We start from the raw sequence: 23,807 nt of genomic DNA, 5'->3' as shown, positions 1-23,807 counted from the left end.
GATGCTGGGATTTTATCCCCTTTTTTACCATTGCCGAGCCCCGAAGAAAAGAAGAAAAACGGAGAAGAAATAAAAAGAGAGTGGGAATTACATCCAAGGGAATTTTTTCTCTAGTCGACCACAAAAAAAGTGATGACCACTCAATTACAGTTATAAATAGAATACATAGGTTTATATGGAAGGCCGTATACCAGCCACTTTTTGTGGTCGACCACAAAAAAAATTGGTGACCAGGTCATTTTATCGGTCACGCCAGTGTGGTCTGCCACTATACAGTTCTAGTGGGAGGCCGCATACGAGCCACTTTTAGTGGTCAGCAGTCAGTCACAAAGGCAAAATCTGGCATCAGATTTTAGTGGTCACGATAGTGAAAATTATCTTCCCAAGTGTGAAAATTGTTTATGAGGCAAACAATGAGTATTAGAGTCGTCATTAATCCCTTGCTCCCCGGTACATGGGTAGCGCCGTCAGTGCACCCCATGCGGTGGCACTGTAGGCATTACTTAAGGTTCTTTGCAGCGTCCCTTCGGCCCATAGCTGCAACCACTTTCGTTCCTTTTACTGTACCTCCTCTCATTCTCTTTCTTCCATCTTATTTTCCACCCTCTCCGAACAATTGATTCATTGTGCAACTGCGGGGCTTTCCTCCTGTTGCACCTTTCAAACCTTTTACTGTCAATTTCCGTTTCAGCGCTGAATGACCTCACAGGTCTTAGTGCTTAGCCTTTGGCCTAAATTATAAATTTACATTCAATTCAATCCTTAATCCCTTGCTGCTGAAGTGTGATGGTGACAAATTACAGTAAGACGTTCATTCCCAAGTATTCCATGTAGGCTCTTGCATTTTTTTTCGGTAGATATAACGGTCACATTTACATTTTTATTTTTTACAGAAATCATGATCGAACTGTAAACCTTATGATAGATAAAATAGTAACTATCCCACTTCTACGAAGATAAAGAACTGTTTTCGTGCTTCCATTTTTCCTGATCCCTGTAATATTCAAATGTCCGACAGCCACTCTGACCGAACCTTGTAAAAGAGTAATATTCTAAATTCCATAATTTTTCCAGATATCTCATTAAAGGATTAACTTACGGGCGATACCTGTACATTTTTCTTATTTTCCTTATTTGCAAAAATGCCTCTGTGAGTCTCACAGATCAGTCATTCAAACAAGGTTAGAAGAAAATGGAGACAGTGAAAAACTTTGAGAAATAATGAAAACATAGGAATTGCTTTTGTAATAGTTATATATAACTGATGGGCACTCTGTTGGAGATGATCACACTTTTTTTTTTTAAATAACGCTTCATTAAATGTGAAAGCAATCAGCTTGAATGAGGTAATTTTATCTTCGAAGAGTTAAATTCTCTTATAAGAAAAAACTGGTTATACTTTCATACCTATTTACGAGGCTTATTATAGAATGATTACGATTCTCTCTCTCTCTCTCTCTCTCTCTCTCTCTCTCTCTCTCTCTCTACACCACAAGTTGTGCCAGTGAATGAAGCAAGACGCTTTTGAGTTCAAATTTGCATAAAACATTTCACGTAGAAGCCTTTGAATAAGTAACTGTGGGATGTACACAGTACTTACTTGTTACTTTCTTTTTCTTTTTTTTTAACAAAAAAGCGCAGAGACATGACACCGCAACAGAGTCCGTGATAGTACAGACAGGGGGTCTATCAGTGAGGGTCTTGCGTACGCTGTTAAGAAAAAGTTGTTTACCATTAAAAAATGGTGGTCATTTTCAGTGGTGGCAATTTGCTGCTAAAAATGGTCCGTGTTATAATTTCATGAACATTCCCCTGATTAGTGAATAATGTATTATTCATATATTCTTTGAGCCGAAGCTCATGGTGGTCAGTTAGCTTCTCGTTTCATATATAAATATAGTGGCCTTTCGACATTCATTCAAAAAGGTAGGGAAGAGGGTTGTCAGGTGTGTGTGTATATTATATATATATATATACTGTGTATACACACACACACACACACACACACACACACACACATATATATATATATATATATATATATATATATATATATATATATATATTAACTTTATCACTTACACAATTGTTCTGTGCATTAATACAGTTACTGATAGGACCTCATTCAAACTGGATGGTATCTAGCGGAGAATTAATCAGAAAAAGTTACAAGCTTTCTAGGACTAACAGTCCTCATTGTCAAGTATCCGCAGTCCTAGAAAGCTTTTAACTTTTCCTGAATAAATATCTCCGCTAGATACCTTCCAGTGCTGCTAAGTAAAAGACGACAGACAGTCGAAAGGCCTCGCAGCACTCCAGGGTTTCCCTTTCCTTCATGGATTTTATCTGTAATTATATATGTATATGTATATATACAGTATAAAATATATATATATATATATATATATATATATATATATATATATATATATATATATTTATATATAAACTATATATATATATAAACTATATATAAATAAAGATAAAATCCACGAAGGAAATGGAAGCACTGGAGGGCTGCAAGGCCTTTCGAATGTCTGTCGTCCTTTACTTAGCAGCCTCCAGTGTTTCCGTTTCCTTCGTGGATTTTATCTTTATTTATATATTCATCACGTTCCATATTTTCGTGATTCAGTTACACACGCACAAACACACACACACACACACACACATATATATATATTTGTAAGGGATTTGGTGAAAGAGAAGAAATGTAGCATGACTAATTTATCCAAATGGCGACTAAAGTACGGCGACTGAGACAGTGTAACTGATAGAAAGCAAATATGATGCAAAAGGAAAAGAAAAAGGAAAGAAGGGGAAATGATGTTGATCTTGGAAGATTTAAAGAGAACAGGAAAAGAAAAGATCGTTCATTGAAAGGAAGGATAGAACTGATGCTTTTTAGGATGTAGATGGGTCTATGCTTATTCAAGATGGTTCTTGGAAGATAATTATTTATCCTCCGGCAAACAGACAGGTCAATGTATACGTAGTTCGTGGCGCCGGCTCCCAGTGGGTGCGAAGTGGTGCCATTATTTTTGTAGGACTCTTTTTTCCCCTTCCTCCATGATGTTTTGCGTGTTTTAGCCTTCTTCCGGGATATTAGTGCAATTCTTTTTTCCAGGATATTTAACCCCATACATTCTTTCCTAAATCGATACAGAAAATTTGATTCATTCGTCAGAAACGAAAATAACTTGTACATAGTTTCTCCTATTCTGCTTGCACTGTTAATAAAAATATAACAAGTACTTTTAATTTTGCAATAAGTTTCTGTCACCATGATGAATTGCAGAATATAATCATATATTTGATCGCAGTATTGGCGCGGTGTTGACCATATTTTTGGCAGAGCCGTTATAACCCCAAACCCACACTACTGGCTAGGTATGTTTGTAGGACTGTGCATTGTTTATAGAATGTACCTGACAGGAAATAGATGTTTACTGGTTCAAGAATAGATAGAATGGGTGTTGATCATAATAACCGGAAAAATGATTGTGAATGGCGTATGACACTCAGAAAGAAATGTTTACTAGCAGAATTGATATAATTACTGGTGAAGTGATCTGGTACGGAAGTGAGCATTAAGGAATTACTAACCGAACTGGGAAATTGGCAGATATTTTATTCGAAGAGAGTGCGCCCAAAAGGACAAGTGTAAATAATCTCATTTTCAGGAGAAAGCTGTTTAGATAATCATAAAGAACTACAGTAAATTCTTGTTGTGTGTTTATTTCTATGTGGTGATTAAAGACTGTATGATTATAAAAGGACAAAGTGACCTGCCTGTGAAAATGTTCTTTAGGCCAAGAGTGACATAAATCAATTATGCAAGGAGCGTATGGAAATGCTTGCATGTGATAAGATAGCTGTGAATGTCGGGTTAAGAACTAGTGATATGGGAAAAGTATATGCATTTCATATCAGAGTATATTGTACATTTTATAGTTGAATACTGTATATTGGTAGGTGGAAAATTTAGTGTTTATCATTATGAATCATATTAGGTTTACTTGGGGCATGGCAAAAAATTGTAGTAACCAGAAAAAGAGTTTGATTGTATTTATATGAAAAGACTGGGGTTACTGTACTATATTTTATAGATATTTTGTGTAGTATATGAATGCAAGAAGAATGGGGAAACATAAAGCAATGGACTCGCATAGTTATTTGAGCGTATCTAATTTTGAAAGAGATTTGATCCCTAGTACAGAGGAACGAGGAAATGAAGCATTTATTTATAGGAGCAGTAAATGGAAGCTAAGTGCAAAATGATGCACTTCTTAGGTTATGAAAGAGTTGTAAATTAAATATCTGTGGGAATAAACTGTTATTACTAGATGTGCTGGAGGTGAAAACACTGTAGGCTTGCAAAATAACAAATGCATAAAGTTAACGACTTGAAGACTTCAAGAGGCTATTCAAGAATATGGGCAGATACACTTTTATCAGTTATAGTTCTGTTTGGGTGTGAGTTATTCCCAAGGTGTAGTGCATTCGATATTAAGTGATATTTATGGCTATATATTTGAGAGCATAAAAAAGTCACGCGTGTAAGTGACAAAACAAACTTATGTGTGTGTGTGTGTGTGTGTGTATATGTGTGTGTGTGTGTATCTTATGATTTTCTTTAAGTACTAAGGAAACGAATTACAGTATTTATTTTAATTAAACTTCTGAAAGTTTCAGTTGAATTCAACTAATGTCATTTTTTCTTTTGCAGCCGTATTTCAGAACACCCTCCAGAGGCTACCAAACCAACGAACGAAGATACTGCAGAAGATCTGAGAGCGTCTGGTGCATTTCCTTCAGGAAGTTTCATTCCACTTCCCATTGATTTCAAGGATCGTGCACCTTTAGCATCGGACGATTTCTCGTTCATCGATGACGATGAACCAACAGAAATCTTAGGGGATGAGCTGAATACAGAAACCTGTGAGAACAATACTGATGTTAAATTAGGATCTGAAAAAAGTGAAGGTGATCTCACCCCTGACTCCTTTCAGGCATCGTCTGAAACACACGAAACAACTACGGAGGAGAATCACGTGATTACGGATGAACTCTCAGCTTCTTCGAATTGTCAAGAGATGCCATCTCCCCCCTCAGGGGAGCACGGTCTAAGTAGCGAATCTCCCCCCTCAGGGGAGCACGGTCTAAGTAGCGAGGATTTGTCCCTCGATAAGTCAGTAAGCCCCGTTGAAGAAGTGAAAGAAAGTGAGTCATCCATATCATGTGATGATCAAAATATCAATCATTTGATTGCTGAACCTTACAGTAATGGTTCAGAATCCTTAGAAAGTAGACCAAACCAGAGTGTTGAGTCGGAAGATAATGGAGACATACATTCACCCGAACTTTCTGTGAATGGTGAATTTAAAGAAATTGTTTCAGAGGAAAGAGACAGTTTTTCAGAGGATTCTAAAGATAATCATGAAAGCATTCCTAAAGAAACAAGCACACCACAAGATGACACAGTAAACGAAGATGTTGATGAAGAGGATCTCACAACATCATCCTGTAAAAGCAACGGTAATGGCGAGTTAATAACTAGTTCGAATCCTCAGTTAGACGAAGATGAAATGAAACCTAAAGATGCAGATTCTTCTCCCTCAAACAACAGCTTTGCATCAGAAGAAATGAAAGTGGAGAATGGAGTGACATTCAAAGATGAGATGCTGGCTCTTTTGGACAAAACATTCCTTGGTAGCACTGTAGACAGTGTGGCTGAAACTGAGGGTGAAATCATACAGAAAAACAATAACGACGGATCACCAAGTAAAACAGTCAATGGTCTTACTGAGACAGAGCCTAAAATAGAGTCTCCCCTAGATGGCGGCCCATATGATACCAAGTTGACTATACAAGAAGTGGAGAGTCAGTCGTCTTACGAGAATGACAGTGAGTCTGCCAGTGAATGCAAAATAGACTCAAATAAAGTAGCGAGAGAAAATCTGGACAGTCCTGTACCAGAGAGAAAGATAAGCATGCCGGCACCACGTACTTGTGTGTATAATAGTGATAGGCAAACAGATGATAATAGCAGTTTCGATGAGAGTTACGAGGAATCTTATAAAGAAGGTAGAGGGTCGTCACTACCCTCATCGCCTCTTGTCCCACGTCGTAAGAAGAAGCCTCATCCTGTACCTGCAGCTCGCACATTCTACACCCTAGGCTCTAAATCCAGTAAGCATTATTGTAGCTCAAACATTTAACGAGAGAGAGAGAGAGAGAGAGAGAGAGAGAGAGAGAGAGAGAGAGAGAGAGAGAGAGAGAGAGAGAGAGAAAAAACTATGTTCCGAGTTGATCATATTTATGTTGTTTTTATCTTTGTTGTTGTCATTTTACTTTTGTTATTGCTGAATTAGAAGTAGAATTTAAAGTAAATTCATACTTGATACTTTTTCTTTGAACTAGTATTGAATTGTTTGATCACATTCGCAGGTTCTTCAAGCATATCTGGCAGTACTACTCCCGACTGCAAAGACCAGAGAAGCAGTTCCTGTAATGCTCCTCCTGCAAGGCCTCCAGCACCTTCTGTGTCTCCTGACAAGCCACCAATACGAAAAAGGTCATCTACTGTACCCTGTAAAACAAGTGAAACCTCAGACTTCAGTTCGGCACGAGCTAGTGCTGTCTGTTCATCAAATGGAGACAGTTCAACCGCCAAAATGGCCTCAACAGATAGCACAATAGATACCTCATCTGGCAGCAAGTCACTGAATCCATTTGAAAGTGATGATGACGAGGAAGCAAGCAGTACCAAAGATGAGCCCAAAGCAGATACACAATCTTATAAGTCATCTAAAGATCCACTGAACCCATTTGACAGTGATGACGATGAAGTTGAAGAAACAGTGAAACCAAATAATGAAGAAAGGAAACGAGTATTACCTCCAGCAGGATATAACCCATTTGATGAAGAGGATGAAGAAAACGAAGAAAACGAGGCCCCCAAGACTACAAATAGAGATATATCAAGAAATCCCTTTGATGAGAAAGATGAAGAAAGAGCAATGACGCCCAGAGGATCTCTTTATCAACAAACATTTGTAACACCCGACTCCTCACCATTCCGGAGGGAAGGCATGAGAGCTTCGTTACCAAGTTCGGGACGGATTCTTTCCAGTAAAAAGAAGCGGCAGGCACCTCTACCACCGGGCTACGTAATTATTTGCATTCCATTGTTCCATCCCTTCATCATAGGCATTTATTTTTCCTCATCTTTCCTTTTGTTTTTCCATTCCCTGTCTGATTTGCTTCAACGTTTACTTATAGCTATGTAGCTCAGCTCTTAAAGAGTACAGTAGTTACGCTTTATGATATTGAGTTTTTATACACTTAAACGCTCTGTCAGTGAACAACAATAAGGTATGCAAACTTTATATTCATTATTTTGAAATATATTGATAAAGTAGAGCTAAGATTTTAGGCAGCAGGGATTTTATTTCAGTTTGCTAATGGCGATGGGTAACTGTCATATGCTTAACAGTTTGGTTAAAAAATAATCTCCCAAGCTTACAATAGTTGATTTATTATCAAGGCGATTGTCTAGCACATTTAGGGATTCTTTCACAGTACTGTGTAAAGATTTTGGTTTGCAATAGCAGAAAGGAAATGGACAAAGTAACTGTCATATGCTTAACAGTTTGGTTAAAAAATAACCTCTCAAGTTTACAATAGTTGATTTATTATTAAGACGATTGTCTAGCACATTTCATGGATTCTTTCATAGTAGCGTCTAAAGATTTTGGCTTGCAATAGCAGAAAGGAAATGGACAAGTAACTTTCATATGCTTAACAGTTTGGTTAAAAAATAATCTCCCAAGTTTACAACAGTTGATTTATTATCAAGACGATTGTCTAGCACATTTCATGGATTCTTTCATAGTACTGTCTAAAGATTTTGGCTTGCAATAGCAGAAAGGAAATGGACAAGTCAGTTGTTTGCTTGACGATGTATAGCATTAGCGATTTAGTCAATTGCTGTTTATTGCATTTTTATCGACTGCTGATATGTATTACTGATTTTGGAGAATATTTTCACATATGATAACACTGAAAAACGAGGGGATAATTTTTCCTTGGTTGATACCAAGTAATTAGTTTAGCATAAAGATGGCATTATTGGACAGAAGAATTGGAAGAACTGTGTCGAAACAAGGTTTCTTTTGCTGAGCTTTATGCCATTTTAAAACCATGCATCAATTTTTTAAAAATAATTGCAGATACAATGACAGCTTTCCCATGGAAAGTTTAGTAACAATAGATTCTTGAAAGTCACAACCCCGGACCACTTATGATTGCTGATAAATCTTCAAGAAGATTTGAGTTTGGATTTCTCTGTAAAAAACCATTCCTAAAAGCAAGCCAAATTAGTCATTCCTAAGGGTGTCACGCCTTGTAAAAATGTACGTCCATTTCTTGGAGAAAGAATGAGATAAGCCCTGCCGTTGTGTCAAAGTGGTTTCTTCCTCTTAGGAAAGCTGGCTTGGTAAAACTCAAGTTTATGGTTAGTCACGCGACTAGCGTTGTTTACTTCTGACAACACATACAGAGCAGTGCAGTGGCATCCGCTTCCTTTCATTTATAATTACTTACACCTGCTTGTTGCATTTAGCTAACAGACAGCAACTTTATGTCTATATGTATATATATGTATATATATATATATATGTGTGTATATGTATATATATATATATATATATATATATATATATATATATATATATATATATATATATATATATATATATATATATATATATATATATATATATATGTATATATATATAATCTCGAAGGCGAAGGGAAAGGGCACCATTATTACAATACGTTTATTATGCCGACGTTTCACGACAATTGCTATAGTCGCATTTTCAAGGCTGCAATGATTAAAAAACTTCTTACAAAAATCACATTAAAACATCGATATATAAATTATAAGACAAATAAAAACGGGGGGAAGGGGCACAGGACGCACCTAAACCATAGCAGTAACAAGACTAAAACAAAAGAACACAGGAAGAGCAAGAAAGGACGAGAGAAGAAAAGCATAAACAAAAGGTTAAGCAATGAACAAATGAACAGAGGTTGTTTGAGTATTTAGTGTTGGGACCGTCTTCTTTATAATAATAGATTCTAACATATTGAGGTCATTTTCATTATGGGCTTGTCCTATTATAGAAAAATCTTTATAATTAATATCAGTTTTGCACATTTTTACATGATTTCTTATATTTGAGTGGTCTGGATTAGACAGTTTACATCCAGCTCTGTAGCTTACACCCTTATGAGAATCTATGCGAATCTGTAGTAGCCTCCTCGTGCATCCGACGTAAGTCCTGAAACTGATAACCACGAATCCACGCACTATCGGATTGATATTTAAATTCAAGGATCGTCTTAGCCATCTCCTGTCTTCGAACATCCTTTATAAATATGTTTGCCCAGGATGTGATCGTGGGATTTACGTCGGATGCACGAGGAGGCTACTACGGATTCGCATAGATTCTCATAAGGGTGTATGCTACTGAACTGGATGTAAACTGTCTAATCCAGACCACTCAAATAAAAGAAATCATGTAAAAATGTGAAAAACTGATATTAATTATAAAGATTTTTCTATAATAGGACAAGCCCAAAATGAAAATGACCTAAATATATTAGAATCTATTATTATAAAGAAGACGGTCCCAACACTAAATACTCAAACAACCTCTGTTCAATTGTTCATTGCTTAACCTTTTGTTTATGCTTTTCTTCTCTCGTCCTTTCTTGCTCTTCCTGTGTTCTTTTGTTTTAGTCTTGTTACTGCTACGGTTTAGGTATGTCCTGTGCCTATTCCCCCCGTTTTTATTTGTCTTATAATTTATATATCGATGTTTTAATGTGATTTTTTTGTAAGAAATTTTTTAAATCATTGCAGCCTTGAAAATGCGACTGTAGCAATTGTCGTGAAACGTCGGCATAATAAACGTATTGTAATAATGGTGCCCTTTCCTTCGCCTTCGAGATTGTATCCTGAGTCGAGACTCACCCTACTTGATATATATATATATATATATATATATATATATATATATATATATATATATATATATATATATATATATATATATATATATATATATATATATATATATATCGTGTGTGTATGTAATTTCAAAGAATATGCAGAGCAAAAAGAAGAGTATTTTTTTTAAATACAGGGGGTATCAAACAAGGGGTGGGCATGGGTATTTTTTTCTTTGTATGAACCGAATGAATTATGGAGCCGGAGAGAAATATGTATGATCAGTTTGCAGAATAAAGGGAGAGCTGTGATTGGAATGATTTTTTTTTTGGGGGGGATGGCTAATTATACATTGCTAACTGTTGGTAGGAAGGAGATTCTACATGGACTGGTGAAAGAGTTTTAGAGTGTTAGTAAGCAAAACATCAATGTGAACTTTAATCAAAGAACGATTATGAGGTTATAGGGAGCACATGAAGTTGGAACAGTGAATGTTGGTGGGAAATGGTAGGATGAGAGCGATTAAATGAAACAAGAGAGGTGGCAGAAGCTCCACAAACGATTTGGAAGAGAAGAAGAATATCTAAGGAAGCTAAAGTTGGAACGTGTGAAAGGATGTTGAACTCACTCTTCTCTATGGAAATGAAGTGTGATTGCTGGATGTGGATGAAAACATAACGCTAGAAGCTGCTGAGACAGATTAACTATTTTTATATGGGGTCAGGGAACGCACAGATGCACAGCTTATAACCATGCACTTTTTAGAAATTAGTTGTTGGCTGTAAAAGATACTATGTACTTTCTTATACACACAGGTGGTGGGAATAATTACTTGTTAATGCAACCCCAAAATGTGCCTAGTTAAACAAATACATTTTTCCTGTGTTACATCTTATTTTAGAAATTACGTTTTACTCTTTTGATTTCTAAATGCACATTTCTGTGAATTCTCTCTCTCTCTCTCTCTCTCTCTCTCTCTCTCTCTCTCTCTCTCTCTCTCTTCCTTCCTTCCTTCCTTCCTTCCTTCCTTCTTCTTCTTCTTCTTCTTCTTCTTCTTCTTCTTCTTCTTCTTCTTCTTCTTCTTCATCATTTAATCTTTTATGCCCTTTCGTTCAGTCTTTGTTAGGATAAAATGAATTTTGATCTTTCACCGTGGCAGAGTAACGGTGAAACGATTTTCATAAATCAGTTTTTTGTTTTTGTTTTAGTGTCTCTTCTCTGTCTTTTATAAATAGTATATTTGTATAATATATAAGTGTACACATAAAGCAACAAGGAGGCACACACCAAGAGAGCAAATCAGATTTCAAATCCTGTTTATGTTACGTCCACAAACAAACCCAGCCTTTATTGTGAGTTTCACAATTTTCCTCTCTCCCTTTCCTCCTCTTTAGTCTTCCCTAATGTTATTCTTCCTTCCTCTTCGTTTTCTCCATTCCGGCCAAACCTTCCGATCCTTCAAGCTTAGTAAGAGGATGGTTTATCTTTAATATCTATCTATATTTCTCGACATTACTTAGTTTTTTAAGCAACGTGTTTTAATGATATTTTAGGACCTTCTTCGAGTTTCTGTGTTCCTGCCACCAGTGCTTTTCCGTTTTTTTTTTTATTATTTTCCTCTCGTACACTTCTCTTTTCCATGTAATTCCATGATATGTATTCCATTATCTTCCTTCTCCTTTCCCAATTGACCGTCCTCTCGGATATTATTTAATTTGCCTTCTTCTCTCTCTCTCTCTCTCTCTCTCTCTCTCTCTCTCTCTCTCTCTCTCTCTCTCTCTCATTTCACTGTAGATTACGGCTTGGGACACCAATGAAAAGCTTTGCACGACATGTTTCAAATATATATATTTATAAATATATATATATTATATAATATATACATATATTTCATAAGATTAATTGTAGAATTTTTACTTGACATGAAGTATCTTGTTAAACCGTTAATATGTTCTTAACTTTGTGTATACCATGACTTATGCTCAGGCGATGCTAAATGAAATGTAAGACACTTAATGCAATGATTATAAGAAACCTAATTAAATAATTATGGTCATCATATCCAGTGAAATGAGTTAGTACCAACACTGGTCAGAGGTAAGTATGATGAGGCAAAGTCAGTCATTGACTTGTAAACTGCGAGTGGTGAAGGTTTTAAATTTCACTGAGGTAATTTTTAACTGGGAAATTTTGTTTCAAGAAATTCCGAGCCATTTCTCCCGTTAAAACTACATATTTCCACTTACACAACTGCAATTATAAGCTGCAATCTCACGCTGTCTCATTAAATTGTCACACATATACCGAGTCAAGGACAACTGAGTAAAATTTACAATATGCGCATTACGGTGCAATGTGAATATGCGCGTATATGCACACACACACACACACACGACGTCGACTGAAAGTCGTCGCTATGTACAGTCGGGCGTTCGATTCTCCCAGGTACCGACTCGTTTATCAATTATAATTCCCCTTCGGTGGTATTCCTGAAGTAGAGCGAACTGGATATTAAACGAAATGTGTAGCCTAATGTTTGTGAATAACCCAATATGTCACAGTGATGTGATGAAAATTCATATATCTGTGTGTTTGTGTGTGCAAGTAAGTTACTTATAGTATTTCCTAATTTGTTTTTTCTAGGGGAGTTCAGGCACCGTGAGCGCATGCGCTACACCACTCCTCCCGAGCCGGACATCGCTCTTCCGAGGTGATTCCTACAGCTCCCTAGACCGCAGTAGTTTGAGAAAGAGCTCCGCCACGTCCTACAGCACGCTGTCCTTAACGTCGCCGAAGAAGACGCCCCCTCCAAGACCGCCTCCTCCTAAAGCTAGAGCAATTAGTTTGGCGCAGTTAAAGTAGATATCAGATAGCTTAAAGTGACTGTGCTTAATGCATACCAATTTCTTGTTACGTACTTCTAAGTCATTGTTAGTCTCAACAAATATCCTCAAAATATTTATCGTTAGCAGACTTTTAATGAAAACAAATTTTAGAAATGAATGTGAATTGGTCGAAGCTTTAATTCCAAAAGAAAAACGTGAACTTCAATGAAGATGACACTGGCGTGTGAGTATTTACCTAATTGCCTGGCCAGCTTTGTTTCCTTGTTTTAATTTACCACGTTTTGACTCGGAAATGTCCCATAGCATTCTACGAGCACAGCAGGTATGGGTTATGATTGTAGACCATATATTCTTATCTGCATTTTACGATTTAAACTTCTCATTAGTCTTACCTTCTTTTTACGAAGTTGCCAGGTAGCAATTCATCTGTATTGGAGAAATATATTTATTTTCTGAAAGATATTGTTTTATTTAATTTTCCAAGTCGAAGCTCAGGGCTTGTTGGTGTAGTTCCTAACTTAAGAGACTGTAATGTGATAGAGAATTTTTGTGTTAGTGTGATTATATGTTGGAAGCAAAAGCACCAGTCTCCTGTAGTCTTCGAATGTTCTTGTTGGTTAAAACTGTCGGGGTCCCGACCTCCCTAAACTTTTGATTCCCTCTTTGTGTGGTACCATAAATGAACTGGCAAAACTAGTAAAAACAACCACTGACTACAACTTAAACCAAATGAGTGTAGTTTTGTTTGTATGGTAAAGACCCTACTACGAAAGTACAGGGACTTAAACAAGGGAACGCAAACACAAGACTCAGGAGGACCATGATACTTTAGCTGGCTATGGTATAGCCCAAGGATTGAAAGTCTCTGTTAGGCAAGTCATAATGGAAGGAGGGTATACTGCATTGTCCATCCAATTGGTTGTTTGCGTTCCCTTGTTTAAAGGTGCAAATGCTTTTGAGCAGCCATGGCACTTGACATTACCATTCCTATTACAGTACAGTGAAACTGTAGGATAGTCGTCTAGTTCGTAAGTTTTATTGGATGCTATGATGCTCTTTTAAAGAGCCATGATTCTTTGCATTTTTTTCCTGAAATTTCTTGAATACCTCGTTTGTTGTAAAATTTGATTAATTTAATTACTTTATTGGTTTATATACTCCTATGCTTTCTCCGTTGTTCGTTTATTGAAAAATTGGTCAGTAAATCTATAGCATTTTTATTTTGTTGCAAATGACCGTGTGCGAATTACAGATAATTACAATTATGATAAGAAAGAAAAAATAAACGTATTTCCGTTTAGTAATTTATGACCACAGTTCTCTAAAAGTAATGTACATGTATGCGAAATGCATTGTAGCTGGCGGCATCACAGAAACTTAAAGAATATATATATTTTATATATAGTATCCTTACAAGTAGCGATAGTTGCTGCCTTAAAGCTAAAAATGGACAAGCGTTACTGTTTATGGACATCCTGTGTTTACCATATTTCTTCAACTTGGAAAACGTTCAGATCTAAACAGCGGATCAGATAAACAAAACTTCTTTCACCGCGACTTCCGGCATTTTTTCCCTAGTTTTTTTTTTCTTGTTGTATGTGTTTATTTATTTGACTTAAATTCAATTTTGAGTTAGTCTTGGTCGCTTGTTTTACCGGTTGTACGTTGCCATTTATAAAGGACTTGCATTTTTGTGTGAATTTTATCGTAGTTAACGATAGAAAACTGTCTTGCAAATCTCATCTCAATATTTTTTTTTTTATACATAGTGAACACTAGAAGTTCAACCTCACTGGAAAAAGAGAAGACACAACAGTGAGAAAATGTAATAAAAACAAAAGAACCTGATGCCTGTGTTCAAAGCTGGGAAATGTTCGGGGCAAGGGGTGTTGATTGCTTGATGTTACTTCAAAAATAATACAACTGCAAGCACTGAATAATATCAGTTAAAGACAGGTTAATAACTTTACACTGGGTGCAAAGATAATGCGAAATTTAAGTGGAACAAAAGCTTTAATAGTGATACGAAATTTTACCTTATAAGTCGCTCTCCTCAAGTACCAGAAACCAAATACAAATTGTGAAATTGAACGAATATGGATTTATGCTGCTAACACAAGGGAAAGATAATGTGGGAAAGTGTTATATATGATACTATGGTAAATATTGTATATCAAAATATCAACTAAGTGAAAGAGAAGAAAGACATTAAAGATGAGATAAGAAACCAGGAGTTTGTTGGAGTTGTGTAAGACAGCTTATTATGTAAAAGGGTAACCCATGTAGCAGGTCATACCTATCCCCAGGGTATGAAGTGGTCTAGGCTGTTCATGGCCATATTCCCTGGGAGTCCAGATAATAACCCTCACGTATTTCTCATGAAAATTTGTATTTAATTGTCCAGAGTTTCTTTTCGCCAAAATAAAAGAAAATAAGACTTGGTAACAAACAATACTATGACGTATTTATACTGTGTATGGTTCATTTTCATTTCACATTTCGTCTGCAACTTGATTGCACTGACAGTAAATAACAAAAGGTAACTCCCTTGTTGCCATAAAAATGAACCAGAGTGACATTTTGTCTCATGCTGTTCAGTTCGTTTCGGAAGTCAACTCACACGTGGGCACACTTCCGGAGTACAAAACAGGCTAATTCATTTTAATCCTGCGTATAGTCCGGCCAGGGGTGTTTATCTTATGCCGTAACACTCTTGTATAGTAGAGTTAGGCAATAATGAATCATATTAAAGGAAAAATTATTAAGACTACTCAGGAGTTAGTTATTTAAGGAAAAGACGAAGAAACAACCTTGAGTTAATGGAGAAAAGAAAGAGGAAGGAGAGAACAGAACAGGAAACAAAGTAAATTAAAGATGATATCAAAGAAAAGGAAACCTGCCAACGAGAAATAAAAATATAAGGTTTTTAAGATAGAAAAAAATGGAAGTAATGTTAAAAGGAGCAAAAAATCTTTAGGAGAGACGTCATGATGGTATAAGAAACAAGGAGAGCGTTTGTGAAAAATAAATAGATTTTTAAAGCAAACACGAATGCGACTTTCGGGAACAAATGAGGCAATGAATACTAAACAGGTTTATACAGATAGAATGTGAAAATAGATTAAATCTTTATTGTTTTGTATTAATCTTTTACTAAGGACTAGATTTTAGTATAAAGATGATTTAAGTATAAAAAGATAAAATTCATCAGAAACAACGAACTTATGTGAAACACTGCACCGATTTGGAAGCAACGGCTTGTGTAAATTATAGAAAAAAGATAAAGCTATACTGGTTGTAGCAAAAGATTAACTATTTGATCAGGAGGAAAGTTTTCTTTTTTTATAACGAGCATGGAGATGTTAGCTCTAATTGCCGGAGCTAGATTAAATAACTAAAACCTGCAGTTAAAGATATACAGGTGAACATATGAAACTTCCTTTATATGATAAAGAAATAGAATTTAGAACATTGCCTACATTGGAGTGAGAGGTAGTTTCAATTTTGTTCAACAGTTAACATTCTTTTACTTTAAGAACCTAGCAGAGAAGATACTGAAAGGTGAAAATAGAATGGTGAAAGAGATATTGGATAATAGAGAATAAAAATATGAGACAAAAACTAGCATTTGAAACTCAGACACGTGAAAATTTGGAAGCGAATCACACGACAGGGAGCCATTGCAAAGTCATGGTCCTCTCCCTACTACTGTTAACGTTGTTTACAAACGTAGTCTTCTCAATCTCGGACTGAGTGCGGAGAGACTGTCGTAAGTAAGAATTACGTCTCGCGTAAAATTGTCAGCGTATAATGGGTGTCATAATATGTAACTGAGTATAATAGTAGTCTTTCATATTTATTAGGAAACGCACAATGCGCAGTGTAATGCATGCCCAACCTATAGCTCTAGGATTTGGCTAGTACCGTAAAGGAGTGAAAGAATGAGGAACATAAAGTTTTAGCATTATTTACCCTAACCTAACGTAACCTAGCCTAGCCTAAAAGTAGCATTCCGGCCTTGCTTAGACTTGACTTAGCTGGTGTTACACCCTTGAACGCTGCCACCAGTGACAATAATGTCGAAGGTTAATATAGGTTTAGTCTTACCTATGATAACCTAGGTTCACTTAGGCTAGCCTATCTCTTAGCTGTCAACATCCAGCCTAATTCCATAGCTTGCGCCAAGTACCAGTTGTCGAATGATGATAAGGTAGCCTAGAACTATAGCACAACTCCTCATGGGGCATTACCTAGGAAATTGACTTTTTCTATAGTAGGCTATTTTGGTTGCTTATCAAGAATTTACCGTTCTTTGTTGTCGTTAGACTGTAATCAACCTGTAATATGTTTTTGTGTGCTGGTCATCCTGGAATGCTATCGCGCATGTGCAGTTGTTATAGGGGAACTTTTGGTAAAAAGTGGAGTTCCTTCACCAAGGGGTAAGTGACATGGCCTACTAAGTTAGTTTAGGTTAGGTCAGTATAGTTTCTTTTATAATAGGTTTCCTTAGCCAATCCCTTCTTGAACATTTGGCTCCTTAATAACTTGTGCATGTGGGGAACCATTCCATAACAACTGACAGTCCGGTCTTTCTCCCAGCAATTTCCCCTACCCAAAACCCCACATTCCCAAATGGTCCCAAACCATGTCAGATAGAGATTGATGTTAACAATAATTGACCATAAATAAATAAAACTTCCTCCTTCATGATCAACACTAAAAGTATAGGAAAAATCAATTTCCAAGGTAATTGTCCATGCAGAGCTGATGTGTACTATTACCCAGATGATAATAGTAGAGTATCCTAATTTATGTATTTCTGCTATATTTTAATTTATACCAGTTCTTGATATTGTAATTTTTAGCAGGCTAGTACAACTGAAGACTACTACTGCAACCCCCTGGTTTTGTAACCACCAGTTTACATGCAAATAGGTGCCATGTTCAGTACCATCCCCTCAGGGATGAGCGTAAAAGCATAAACAAAAGATGGTGAATATCAAAATATAGACCAAAGATATAAACAAACAAAAACATAAATTAAAGGTGGAAAATATTCCAGTCAGCGACTGGTGGGAACCAGGCCTCAGTAGACGTCTTTAGTTTTACTGATATTTTTTCCCAATGAATCATGAAGGAATAGTGAATAATAATTTAAGTATTGTCAATATATTTTTACTTTATACCAGTTCTTGATACAATATTGGAGATTTTTGCTATACTGTATTCTTAATTTGTTAAATTTATACTTTAATACCACAATCACTCCCATGTTTAGTTCCAGCCCTATGGGAATGGAAGTTAAAACATAAACAAAAAGTAAATATCTAGGAAATAGTAATATTGCAATAGATTTTAGTATGATTTTTGTATTGGGCCGAAGTAGGTTAAGGAGACAAGAGCACAGCATATAAACTCCAATATTGAATTAAGGTAATAAAGTGAAATAATACCCTTCTATTTTCTTTGATGTGCTCAGGCTTTATAGGAGCCTTTCAGTCAAGAAACATGCCAAGTGCCATCCTGGGCCAAAGTATTTTAAATTTAATTTATTATATTTTAAAAATGGCACTTGGCATGTTTCTCGACTGAAAAGCTCATATGAAAAGCAGGCTAAAATCTATCGAAAATTTACAATGGCTGAGATATTTACTCTTTTTTTTAAGCTTCAATGTTGATGCCTGTGGGGCTGGTGCTAAACATCTGCAAGTGATGGGGGCCTGGTGATAAAGTAAAAATGCACCTTATTTTCTGATTTAAGTATGAATGCATTAGATGTTTTCCAAGTATGCTGTAGTTTTAGGGAAGTTATGTAACTTCTTGGATGTTGTTTGTGTGGTCTTAGATGCTTTTGGAGTAGCACTGCTGTGCATAAAGCAGGTATTAGTGCTTGTGCAGAGTCTTTTGTTTTCTATGACGTAGGGTAGGTAATTTGTACTCTTTATAAACATCATGAGAGTTCAAGCCAGAATGAAGTGCCAGGATATTTTTGGAAATCTAATGAACTTCTAATGGAAGAAATGTTCTACAAATGCCATTGAATTTTCATTAGAAACAACAAAAAAAAAGATTTAGGCAGTTTAAATTGGAACTGAACTTTTGTTTCTGCAGAAATGCAAACTAATGCCTTTTATGAGGCTATTCCTCAGTATAAATTGGAAAAAGTCATTGAATCATTGAACTTTGGTAACAAAGGTGGTGGTCAGGCTAACTGGAGGTAAAGCCACGCTTTTCTTTGGCCTTGGCAAAATTACAGATCTGTGCTGCTCTCTGCTTCTTAGTTGTTTGGAGCTATGATTTTATCTCTCTACTTTATATGAACCCTATATGGTATTTGGCACCTTGTTTTCATAGTAGACCTTTACCAGAAAAGTGATCAATGAGATGCTGATGGACAGGGAGAGTATGAGTGGCTGCATTACAATGCAGGTCGCTTGCTCCCACAAGGGGTGGGATGTTTGCTGGGAGGAGTTGACTGAGGATTTTCTGAGCTTGTTTGTGACCCTGTGTCTCCCTATTTCTTCTGGAGACACACAAGAAGAACTCTTCCTGGTGCCATACTTGAGCTGAGATGCACAGAGCATCAATCAGTTTACCCAAATCATATGCAGAGAGAGGTTTCCACTTGGACATGTCACTGCTTCATGACACTGCTGGGTTCTGTGGTCTGCATGCTCTTGGTCTTACAGCAGACATCAGGTGTTCTTGGTATGTCAAAACTCCCAGTGTGTGCACTGCAGTGATTGTGAACATTCATACAGCCTCTACTAGTTTGGCTAAGTTGACCATGTAGGAGTTGCGTAGGAAGTTTAAGTACAGCCAGCACGCTGTTCCCTGCCACCTGGCTTTCTGGCACCATACCGCGCACTGGCCCTTCCATATGGTGACGTCATCGCACTGCATGCGACTGTTGCCGCCCCCCGCTGCTGAACATGGCCTGGCCTTGGATACGGTTCCTCGCCTGTTCTCCAGCCCGGCCCTTCGCCTTCCGCCTCAGTTCTTTCCAGCCACTTGGCGCCGCCCGCACCAGATCTGGGTATGCGGGAGGGCGCGCTTTGCATCCCGGCTCACTTCACTGTTCCTACGACGCTGCCTCGCCACCATACACCGCTATCCGAGCCCGCTCGCCTCGCCCGGTTGCACCTTTCTGCTGTTGTGGCCCTCCCGCTGTTCCTGTTCCTAAGTTGTTCCTGAGTCCGCTCGCTTCTTGGATTGGTGATCTGACTGCTTTCCTGAAGCAGATGGTGAAGAAGAAGAAGAAGAAGAGAGGTCTAGAAGGTGCCGCTGCCGTTTTCATCTTCGCCTTCATCGCCGTCAGCCGCTCCGCTGCTTCTTCCTCTTCCTTCCAAGGGGCTTCGCGTCGAAGAAGAAGAAGTCTGTTCCCCTAAGAAACCTCAGACTGAGATTTCTAAGGGTCTGCCCTTCCACACAAGGCAGTGGGTTCTCTCGCTGGTTCTTCCCATCTTCTCGGATCAGGGAATCGCTGTTCCGCCTCCCGGCCAGCATGGAACCAAGGGTGTGGAGACCAAGGTCGCAGACTTCTCCCCGCGCCTAAGAAACCTCCTGCTTCTAAGGCCAGCGACCGCCGGACTCTCGCGTCATGAAGCTGTTCGAGCACCCGGTTCCGGCGGACTAGGATACCCCAGTCTGTTACGGACATTTCTCGCCGACAGACCAGGGCGCGGGGACGAGAGAAAGAGCCGCATGCAGGGGTGCCCTTCTTTCTCCCAGCTGGCACTCCATCCAGTGCCAGGTCAGGTTCCCCGATAATGCTTCAGCCCCGAGGGGCCGAGTGCATGGAGAAACAGGAAAGAAGTCCTGCCTGTCTTTCCGAGATACTCGGCCCAACAGTCTGCACGCCCAGAGGTGACAGCGCAAGCTCGCGCCAGGCCAGCCACGCTCGACTCTCCCAGTCCCAGGTCACTACCACGCCGCCAGACTGGCTCAGGGGGAGGCGACGCGCCGCTCGCTCGCAGCCGCTTCCGCTTCCCCGGGAGACCGCTTTCACCTGGGATGAACGTTTCACCTGAGGCCGCCATCACCGCTGGTTGGTGACCGCCGCCTGCTGCCTCTACTGGTTCGCCAGTAAGGGCAGTGGGAGCGCCGCCCGATCTTCCTCCCTGTCCTCGGCCTCCTCGGTCTCCTCCAAAGGGCGTGAGTCGGAGAGAGGAACTCTTGGGAGTGTCTCTCCTCAGAGTTCAACTGCATGGGGGCATGTCTCGGGTCCCTGTCCTTGGCTCCGACCTCAGGTCCCATGCCCGTAGTTCAGGAAGATCCTCAGGGGTCTGCCGAGGTTCTCCCTCCTGCGGGGAGAGAGGCTGGAGGACCGCACCCTGGAAGGACTTGAAGGTCCTCTGCCTCAGGATGCGGACACCCTCGAAATACAGAGGACTTTTTCGGAGGTTATAGCGCTGATTCGTCGGCACAATGACCTCGGGGAAGGGACCACGGCTTCGTCTGTGGATTGTCTCGCTGAATCCTTCTGGGGTCCGAAAAAGGAACCCAAGGTTTCAGGCGCAGTGGTCCACGCCAGCCGAGGGGGTACTTCGATCAGGTGAACGGGTCTTGTGTCTGGGCAAGACAGTTCCTCGACGAGCCGCCGGAGAAGCTTCTTCCTCCCCTCTACCTCGTCAGAAGCGCTTTACTCTCCAATAGAATATGTTGCTGACTAAAACAGGTTGACCCGGACCTGACTCGTTCGGGATCTCGGTCTTCGTTGCAGCAATTGTCGCAGAGAATGCTTCTCTCCCAGCAAGAAGCCGCAACCCTGAAGCACCGCCATGGCGGCCTTTCATAGCAGTCCCCGGCCCGATCCAGGTCCTTCGACAGCATCGAAGGTAGCCGCTTCCTCAGGCGCTATCGCATCTGGGAGGACTCTTTGGGAGATTGTGCCAGTTCGAGGTAGGGCTATTTCCTACCTAGCCCACCAGACTGCAAACCTGTGGGCAAACTTGGTGTTAAAGCGAAGAGACGCCGTTCTCTCTCGCTGGCCCAGGTCCCGAGTCGGCAATCGCTCTGCGGAATGGACCGTTGCTGGGTTCCTCCTCTCTCTTCCCTAGAGAGTTGGTGGATGCCGCGGTAGACAAACGCCGTGCCGATGAGAACGACCGGCTTGTCCACCAGGCAGTGGTTAAGACCTCCGGCTCTTCTCGCCCACTGCAGCCAGGTCTTCGGGCCAGGTTGGCCCTTCCTCGGCCCCTAAGAAGTCCTAGCCAAGGTCCGAGAGGAACACCCAGCCTCTTCTTCCCCAGTGCTGGTTACCCGTCCTTTCAGCCCCCTTTCCAATCCGGTAGAGGTGGGCAAGGGTAAGAAGAAGAAGGGAAACGCTTAGAAGTACTGCCTCCCCTCAGAAGCTGCCAAAGGTGGGGTGCCTGTCGAGCCATTGCCAACGTGGCAGCGACATGGAGCCGAGACCTGGATAGTGGATGTTCTTCGGGAGGGATATCTCCTACCCTTCGAGTCTCGGCCTCCCCTCACCTACACTCCGGTCCATCTCCAAACTTATCTTTCAGGTTCGTTGAAGGACATCGCACTACAGCAAGAAGTGCAAGCCATGCTGAGCAAGAATGTTGTAGAAGTCAGTGTCGGACCAGTCTCCAGGCTTTTACAGTCGGATCTTTCTCGTGAGAGAAGGCATCAGGGGATGGAGACCAGTCATAGACCTCTCTCCTTGAACCGCTTCTTCGCCAGGACTGTTCACGATGGAAACAGCATCATCGGTGCTGGGCCTCCATCAGGAGAACGATCATGCTTACGGACTTGAAGGACGCGATTTTCAAATAATACCCATCCATCCGCCCCTCAAAGTACCTCCGCTTCGCCCTCGGGAGCCGGTCTTCTCCAATTCAGGGCACTTTGCTCGGCTCGACCGCCTCCTCAGGTGTTCACGAGTGTTCTCCTCGTAGTCAGCTTGGGCCCACTCGCACGGGATACGTCTTCTGAGGTATCTCGACGACTGGCTAGTCCTGGCGAGCTCGCCGCAGTTGCCAGGACAGGGATCGTCCCTGAGTTTTGCCGATCTAGGATCGCGGTAAATCTGGAGAAGTCAGATCTCACCCCCAAGCAGAGGACGAATATTTGGGCATGCTGATAGACACGGGTGGCAGCAAAAGTCTTTCCTCGGACTCTCGGGACAGCAAGTTCAAGGAGGCAGCACAGTTGTTCTGTCTCCGACAGGAGCAAATAAAGCTCGCAATGGCAAGTCGCCATCGGCCACTCACACTATTAGGAAAGCGTTCCTCACGGGCGTCTTTACTCTGCGGCCCTCCAGTGGAGACTAGCAAGGAGCCCTGGTCCCAGTCCGAGACTTCAGTCCTTCCTCATTCCTCTTCCGAGGAAGTGAGAAAGGACCTCCACTGGTGGTTGGATCATTAGAACCTTCTTAATAGGAGTATCCTGCATAAATCCTCCGACATGCTTCTTGCTTTGGACGACGACTTTAGGATGGGGCGCACACCTGAGGAGTTGCTAGACTTCGGAGTGTGGAGACCTAGACGACAAGCACCTTCACATCAATATTCTGGAGCTCATGTTTCCCGCTCCAGGAGTTCCAGGATCGAGTGATGGGACACTGCAGTGTTGATGAGCGACAATACCACGGTAGTGGCATATGTCAACAAGCAGGGGGGACTGGTGTCCCATCAGCTTCATCAGTTGGCAATGCAGGTGCACGAGTGGGCAGTAGCTCACTCGGTAGAGCTGTCAGCCAGATACATTCCAGGCAAGAGGAATGCAGTGGCGGACAAGCTCAGAGCCGCCAGAGCCAGGTGGTAGGGACCGAATGGTCCTCCATCAGGAAGTAGCGGAAAGGTTGTTCGACCTGTGGGGGCGTCCAGTGATAGATCTGTGCCCGCCACCCGCACAACAGAAAACTTCAGGTCTTCTGTTCGTCAGTGCCGACCCATGGGCCGCCATGGAGGACGCCAACATCCGTGGGACAA

At 40.1% G+C, this 23,807-nt stretch overlaps 2 protein-coding genes across 6 annotated transcripts in view; both read left to right on the top strand.

Moving 5' to 3' along the window:
* LOC136845740 (dentin sialophosphoprotein-like) overlaps window positions 1-13,325 on the top strand; it is a 61,040-nt gene extending 47,715 nt beyond the window's left edge. For both annotated transcript variants that reach the window (XM_067115976.1, XM_067115977.1), the window contains 3 exons: window positions 4,730-6,192; window positions 6,451-7,172; window positions 12,665-13,325. In XM_067115976.1, coding sequence (XP_066972077.1) covers window positions 4,730-6,192; window positions 6,451-7,172; window positions 12,665-12,883 — 2,404 coding nt within the window. In that variant the 3' untranslated portion in view covers window positions 12,884-13,325. The remainder of the gene's footprint in view (window positions 1-4,729; window positions 6,193-6,450; window positions 7,173-12,664) is intronic.
* Window positions 13,326-16,539: 3,214 nt separating this feature from the next.
* Window positions 16,540-23,807, top strand: part of LOC136845738 (PRKR-interacting protein 1 homolog) — a 55,405-nt gene continuing 48,137 nt past the window's right edge. Inside the window, exon 1 of one of the 4 annotated variants that reach the window (XM_067115972.1) lies at window positions 16,540-16,636. The gene's annotated coding sequence lies outside the window, so the exon portion shown is untranslated. Of the gene's footprint in view, window positions 16,641-18,533; window positions 18,628-23,807 lie in introns of those variants that run through there. The other 3 variants (XM_067115973.1, XM_067115975.1, XM_067115974.1) reach the window with 3 other exon arrangements.

This window comes from Macrobrachium rosenbergii, chromosome 14, assembly GCF_040412425.1.
Source record: "Macrobrachium rosenbergii isolate ZJJX-2024 chromosome 14, ASM4041242v1, whole genome shotgun sequence".
In the NCBI taxonomy this organism is placed as follows: domain Eukaryota; kingdom Metazoa; phylum Arthropoda; class Malacostraca; order Decapoda; family Palaemonidae; genus Macrobrachium; species Macrobrachium rosenbergii.
Note: the sequence above shows the minus strand (reverse complement) of the source record. Positions and strands in the feature narration are given on the sequence as shown.